This window comes from Glandiceps talaboti, chromosome 16 (genome assembly GCF_964340395.1).
Source record: "Glandiceps talaboti chromosome 16, keGlaTala1.1, whole genome shotgun sequence".
Lineage (NCBI taxonomy): Eukaryota > Metazoa > Hemichordata > Enteropneusta > Spengelidae > Glandiceps > Glandiceps talaboti.
The window spans coordinates 18,546,258-18,554,377 of record NC_135564.1 but is presented as its reverse complement, the minus strand read 5'-3'; the positions used below and the strand labels follow the sequence as shown (position 1 = coordinate 18,554,377).

Below are 8,120 nucleotides of genomic sequence, written 5' to 3'. Positions count from 1 at the left end.
GTTTGGATAAAATCAAGAAAACTCTAATTACACTAATCTTGGTTTTTATTTCTATGTGAACTGAAAATTGTTACACAAGTACTAGTAGCCAAGAATGGAAATTGTGTTACATTCACAGTGTTGACAATTTGAAGCATTACATCATTTAATAAGAGTTAGTATGCTATAACACTACCACAGTAAACATGACTGTAGTTTTAATTTAAAAATCGAGTGATTGAAATAGTTATTTTATTACATACCATTATGGTTCTGATGTCGTATAATAACAAAGACTTACATGTAAGAGTACAATGTTTATTGATACTTTAATACAAATGTATTTTATACATCTGTGGATTCTAAAATATGTCTTGAGATCATTACTTGTAGCACACCTTGACTATCCTCTTACAAACAAATGGATTTTCATTTGTCTGAATCTTCAGTGTTGCTTGGATGGCATCCTAGGATGCGTCTTATTTGAATGAACTTTAATGTCTTTTCAAACCACTATGATATCCAGTAAAACATTCCAATACACATATGTTTTACTTTTTCATTTATCTATGATGGCTTTCAAATGTGCATAGATGTACAAAAAGCCTTGCTAACACTTTTAGCATACTTATGGTTTTACATTCGTGTGGTTTATCAAATGTGCCCTCAATGAGCTCATTTGTGAGAACCCTTTACCACACTCTTCACAAAGAAATAGTTTCTCTTTTGTGTGGATTCTCATATGTTTCTTTAGATTATCACTTCTACGACAAGCCTTTCCACACTCTGTACATACAAATGGCTTTTCATTTTTGTGGATCGTCACATGTTTTGTAAGATCACCATTTCTATAAAAACCCTTCCCACACTCACTGCATACAAATGGTCTCTCATTTGTGTGGATTAGCATATGTGTTTTCAGATCACTATTTTTATAGAAACCTTTCCCACACTCTTTGCACACAAATGGCCTTTCATTTGTATGGATTCTTACATGTATCCTCAAATCATTATTTCTATAAAAACCCTTCCCACACTCCTTGCATACAAATGGTTTCTCATTTGCATGGATCATCATGTGTGTCTTCAATGAGCTCTTTTGTGTGAACCCATTACCACACTCTCCACAAATAAACGGTTTCTCATTTGTATGGGTTCTCATGTGTTTCTTTAAATCATCATTTCTACAAAACTCCTTCCCACAATCTTCGCATAAAAATGGTTTTTCATTTGTGTGGATGACCATATGCGTCTTCAGAGAGCTTGTGTGTATGAACCCTTTATCACACTCCTTACACATAAATGGTTTCTCGTTTGTGTGAATATGCATATGCTTCTTGAGATCGCTACTTCTATAAAAACTCTTCCCACACTCCTTGCATACAAACGATCTTTCATTTGTGTGGTATATCATGTGTACTTTTAGGTCACCATTTCTATAGAAAGCTTTCCCACACTCTTTGCATACAAATGGTCTTTCATTTGTGTGGATTCGCATATGTGTGCTCAGATTACTAGGTCTATAATAACCCTTCCCGCACTCTTTGCATACAAATGGCCTTTCATTTGTGTGAGTCTTCATATGCATCTTGAGATCACTCTTTCTATAACAACCTTTCCCACACTCTTTGCATATAAATGGTTTCTCATTTGTGTGGCCTGGCATATGTGTTGTCAGAGGACTAATTTGTATGGCCCCTGTACCACTTTCCTTACTGCTACACGGTTTCTTCTTTGTGTGGATTCTCATATGTTTCTTCAGATCACTGTTTGTATAAAAATCCTTCCCACACTCTTTGCAAACAAACGGTTTCTCATTTGTGTGGATTCTCATATGTGTCTTTAGATAGCTCATTTGTATGAACCCTTTACCACACTCTTCACAGAGAAATAGTATCTCGTTTGTGTGGATTCTCATATGTGTAGTCAGATCACCATTTCTATTAAAACTCTTCCCACACACATTGCATACAAATGGTCTTTCATTTGTGTGGACTCCCAAATGTTTAGTGAGATCGCCGTTTCGTTTAAAGCCACTGCCACACTCTTTACATATAAATGGTCTCTCATCCGAGTGGATTCTAACATGTGTTTTAAGATGATAACTTTGTTTAAAACCTTTGCCACACTCTTTGCATACAAACTGTCTTTCATTTTTATGAATACTAATGTGTCCTAAAAGACTACTTCTGTGATTAAAACCTTTCCCACACTCTTTGCATACAAATTGCCTTTCATTTCTATGGATGCTCATGTGTGCGTTAAGAACTTCAATTTGTGCAAACTCTTTATCACACTCTTTACATTTAAATGGTCTCTCATTTCTGTGGATTCTCATATGAATCTTCAGATTATATTTCCGTTTAAAGTCTTTACCACACTCTTTACATACCAATAGTTTTTGTTGGCCACTCATAAGATTGTTTTGACAACTACTGTCATTGAGAACAGAATCAGTTTTTAAATGACACTTTTCTGAAAAATAATGACCATCGTCTATCTGTGCATCATTTTCAGGTCTCACTTGAGAGCCTTCAACGTTGTGTTCAGAGTCAACATTTCCATTTGAAGGCTTTGAATGAGAATCTAACACAACATGATTTATTCCTAAAGGAATGGGGTTGCTTGGACCATGGGCAATGTGCTCACATGGTATAGATTCTGTGTCACTGTCAACATCTGCTACCTCTGATTGGTCAGTTGTCTCATGATGGACAGTTTGGGCAGGATCAGACTGTTCATCTCTTTGACAATCTTCACTTGTTACTTTCCAATAATTTTGTACAGAGTCAATGACATGTTCACCCTCCGTCTCTGATTGTTTTTCATCAGTCACAGCTACACCAAAAACGGGAACATTTTCTTCATTAGTGTTTGACTGAATTTGAACTTTGTCAGACAAATCATGACTAGTGTTACAAGTTATTTTCTGACAACATGGAGTGTTTATGCTACTAAGAATATCTTCCTGTTTAATCAAAACATCCTTTGTATCTTGTGACTGTCTATCAGCTATGTCAGTGGATAGTTCAGTGGGACAGTTAAGTGAATCTACCAAATTGCCCTGTCCGATATCGCCTTCATAATGGTGTCCATGAAGCATCCCATGGTTGCTAGTATCTTCTTGATTGATTATCAATCTCTCCATGTCTTGTGTCTGTCTGTTATCATCTCTAACTTGGTTTGGTTCATTACAAGGGCAACTCAAACCTGACAAATTTATTCTTTCTTGCTGCTCTTCTGTTTCCTTTTCCATGCCTTGCTGTTCCTTTGAATCTTCCCGCTTGATAGTCTCCTTTTCCATATTTGGTGGAATCTGGATTGACCTTTTAATCAGCCAGGAAAATCCTCAATTCATCAGGAACTTGAAAATCTGTTAAAAATGATAAAAATAACTCTAATTTCCATGTATTTCTTTTGTAATATGAAAGTGCAGATACCAAAGAGAAAAAAACTTATAGTATTTAGTCACACAGTAATCAATTATTTTGTATTTGTGTGATAGGGCAGTGTGTCTCCTTGTCAGTGACTGGGGAGTGGGTACTGAAAATTAGGATTATAGTATGCCTTCTGTACTCTAGAACCCAGGATTTAGAGCTTCTGTCAACTCACTAGCAACTACATGTAAGTTTCCAACTCCTATATGAACCCCCCCCCCCCCTCCTCCTCCATATACAGTGTCCAATGTTCCCTTGGTTACTGAACTGTAAATGTTACTAAAATGGAAGTTTCTTTTACAGGCTCCTAAAATTGTTAGTTATTGACAGGCCAATTAATTTGTTACGTGAGATTGCCCAAGAGAAATTTAAGGGCTCAATTCTGTCAGGTCAATATCTTAAAAGGGCACACAACTCCAGGAAATAATGGCATTTTCATAAAGTTTTGGTTCTGGAGAGAGTCATATTGCATTATTTCACTTCAAATAAATTTCACATAATTGTCAAGATACACCAAATTTAAACTACTGTATTTTTCTCCTCCACTGTCCATGGTCCACTCTTGCCTCATGGACGTTAGCATACATATACATGTATTAGATGAACACTTACAGTAACAAGTATTCATAGAATACACAGAAAACAGATCCCTTCCAAACATAAATTCCATGTGACTAATACTGTGATGTCTGACCCTGAAGATCAAGGCCAACTGATTCGGTAACAGTTCAACATTCAAAAGGAAAGCTTACACCTGATAATATATGGGGTAGACAATTCAACGAAGGCCATGTATTATATAGTTTTGGAGTTAATATGCAGACAGTGTTCTCTCCAGGACAACCACAGGGGCTTGAAATTGGCCGTATTTGTTTACAAATTGTTTTTTGTTTTACTTTTTTCTTTCAATGGTGTATGGGATAAGGAAGGGTCAAAGGTTATGGGCACTCAGAACTACATGTAACTCATAGATAATTAATAAGGTAGTCAGCTGGTACAGTAATTAAAGATCACAGAAATATAGTTGTCTGAGAGTAAAGGTGGTTTATTACATGTAAAACCAACTAAAGAATGAGTTAAAATTGATGTAGAAAAAAAAACACTCCAGATTTTCAAACATTATATATTACATGGCACATTGTACGTAAAAGATATTTTTTAAACAGCAAAAACAGTATACAAACAAAATGCTCATTTTTGTAAGGAAAGAACGTAAACAATGAACAAAAACAAAAATTTGTGAACAGATGTGGCCAATTTGAAGCCCCTGTGGGACAGCATGCAAAGATGACGGATAATTTGCGTATTAATTTACATACAAATAAATAGGTGATTTACATCTTGGTTTGCATATACAATAATGCATGTCTTCAACACTGGAACAAACTGACTGTTTATTTTAACATGTACACACATGGACATTGGAATCAGCCATTTCTCTTCATATGAAAGTACTGTTATGATTTTTGTCAGCACTGTAGAAACCTTCCACGCATGGCAGCCGGCCGAGATGGCAAGGACAGTGTTTGCACTGTAAACTGAGATTGAGATATGAGGTATTTACATCCGGGTATGCCATACATGAGATCTCGCTATACACGAGACTTTTTTAACTGCTGTTTTCCTGTCAAGAGATACCATTCTTATCATTCGTTTTTGTGTATTACTAAGCTTGAACCTGTAGCACAACTAATTACTTCCGAAAACGGAGTGAATCTAAGATCTGGCGTTCGCATTCACGAACGAGGCTAAAGTCTCGAGACTGTATAGTGTATGCAGTTTGACAAAATCAGGTCAAATCTATATCTAACAGTAACATAGTAATAATGTAATCTGTGTACCTTGTGACTATGCATGGCGCATGGAGGTATAAAGTTTTGTATACGTCGAACTAATACTTCATTATTGTCCGAATTCTCGTGTATATAGGCTGGTCAAGTTCGTATTAGACTTGTCTTGACTCCGCGACGCTACTAAAGGACAACTCGGCAACTGAGTGAAGACTGTTCTGGGTACACTATGTGTGTAAATACATGGCGTTTTTAAACCCGACTGTGAATATTGTAAGTGAAATGAGAATGAGATGTGCTTACCAACCTTTTCACTAGGTATAAGTATGTCGCTAAGACCGCTTCAATGTTGCCTTCGGATACGTTAAATTACGAACTGATTCTGTCCACGATGTCTGCCATTTTGTGTGGAACACAAGAGATTCACTATCACAAGAGATTCGAGACTGGATGGAAAGGCTGCACCAGGTCGCGGGGGGTCTAGCGCGTTGTGGCAGTAGCGTCATCGCTTGGGCAGAGTCTATTATGTAAATAATGTCTGGCGGCAGGAATTTAGACAATAATTGTAAGCCAACTATTTATGTAAACTCCAACTATTACATGTAAAGCCAACCCTTACTTTTTATTTTTTTTTCATTAAACGCAAGTTGTATCGATCATTCATTTGCTATTGCACTTGTTTATCGAAAACAATAAAATGTGGAGAAAGAAGCAATGAATTTTTTTTTGCCAAATCAAAACGTCGAAGACGCGCGCCCAAGTCGACTTGAAGGACTAAATAATGTATCTGCTATAGGGCGCTAAGACTGAGTTTAATAGTTATGTTTTACAAAAACAAACAAACAAACAAACAAACAAACATCAAAAATAAATAAACGCTGACAAAAATCAACAACAGAGTAATTACAAATCAGTATCAACAATGTTTATTTCCATGCAACTATGTTTTACAATATGCAAAATGTTGACAATGTGTACAATTGTGACCATTTCACATATAAAAAAAAAACACAATAATTTTTGTTCTATAGAATCATTGTTGATAGTGACTGTTGTTGATGTTTGTCAGTTTTCTTTTCCTTTCTTTAATATAAACACCATCCTGGGATTTGAATTTTCCGTCACTGCTTCCTAAACCAATCAGGTAGTCTGTAATGCATGTGTATATGTGATTATCAAAACAGGAGAACCCAATAAACCGGCCTAATCTAAGGCTCAATCCAAGCTACTTTTTTCTTGTAAGAATTTTTGCTGGCATGTTGGTATTTGAAAGGAATTGTTTTATCCAACTTTCTCTTTTCACTCATTATGTATCGTTAGCACAACTGTGTACAGTTTTCTCAAATAAACAGTCTCATTACTATAAATTATAGTCTAGTTCCAAACAGGGATAGTGTATTTCGTATTAAAAACTTCATCACTTTCCCAGTCTAGTCAAGGCCATTGTTCGAGCACAGATATATGTGCTAACCCCCCCCCCCCCACACACACACACACACACCAACTGTGGTAATATATACATGATGACGTCGTTACATCCCCATGTGATTTTAGTTCAAACAGACTGGAGGTGGGTAGTCTTGCTGCCAGACTCGTGACTATCGTCCCTAATCTTTGTATGTATGCCAAGTGGCTTAGCTGCAAGAAGAAAGAGACAAGTCTAAAGTCCCTCACTTCTCATGGCTTCACCACTCAGGGCACACTTTGTGCACCTTAAAAAGCTAAGGGATGATAGTCATGAGTCTGGGAGTGAGACTAGGTGGGGAAAGTGATCAAGTGTTTAATACGTAATAAACTGTCCCTGTTTGGAACTAGACTATATATATGACAATATTTGTTTTACGCTCCCACCCCATTTTCCATTTTATTCAGTAAATATTTGTTTCAACTTAACTTTAACACGCTATTTACTGTAATTTGTTGTTTTCATTTGTTCAAATAAATTATTTATGAATAAACATATCAAGACTTAAACCTGTATTTTTTGGGAGAAATGTGTTCTGCTTTTTATTATACACAGGGGACTAGGACTCAGGCTCAGTTTTGTTTATGAAAGCAAACAAATAAATAAATAAATATTGACAAACATCAACAATAGAGTAATCACAAATCAGTATATGGGGTATGTGGAATTGTGACTATTTCATATGCGAAAACATACACTAATTCTTGGTACAGTGAAACATTAATTATTGTTGATAATTATTTGTGATTACTTTATTGTTGATAATTGTCAGTATATATTTATTTGTTTGTTTGTTTTCATAAACAAAACTAACTGAGCCTGATGGGGTCATCATGTCATGAACACCCCTAAGAACATTCCCACCAAATTTCAGACTGATCTGCCAAGTTTTTGAGTTTAATTAAGGGTTTGTTTTTTTTATCAAAAAGCTAATTTTTTGACCCAAATCACACATTTGTGAGGCAATCATTTTCCCTTGAAAAATTTCCAAACTAGACATCACAAGTAACGTCTCCACCAAATACCAAAGCAATCGGTCCAGTGGTTTTTGAGTCATCCACACACACACACACACACACACACACACACACACACACACACACACACACACACACACAACGGACAGACACTGTGCATGCCTACAGCACAACTGAACCTTATCAGTTCAGTTGTGCAGTTGTGCTAAAACTTGATCAGTTATTTATAAAAATATATTGTATCTGTTAATTAATGGTCAATATTATATGTAGGTAGTGTAGTGGTATGTTAAGTGAAAACATGGTTTTGTATATGTATAGACTAGTTTATTTGCAATAAAAGCCACATGCCCAAAGAGCTTATACAACACAAAACATTCAGTTCTGAAAAGATAACTGATGCACTGTATGAAACTTAGGTTCTCATTTTGAAAGGATAATAAATGAAACATGCTAACTTTGTGACATTTTA

At 35.9% G+C, this 8,120-nt stretch overlaps 1 protein-coding gene across 1 annotated transcript; it reads right to left on the bottom strand.

Moving 5' to 3' along the window:
• Nucleotides 1-288: 288 nt before the first annotated feature.
• On the bottom strand, nucleotides 289-5,643 carry LOC144447838 (uncharacterized). The gene is made up of 2 exons (XM_078137950.1): nucleotides 5,514-5,643; nucleotides 289-3,352 (listed from the first exon to the last, which is right to left on the bottom strand). Exon 2 carries the CDS (start codon nucleotides 3,281-3,283, stop codon nucleotides 608-610), a length of 2,676 nt encoding a protein of 891 aa, XP_077994076.1. The 5' UTR covers nucleotides 3,284-3,352; nucleotides 5,514-5,643; the 3' UTR covers nucleotides 289-607.
• Between the last annotated feature and the right edge of the window lie 2,477 nt (nucleotides 5,644-8,120).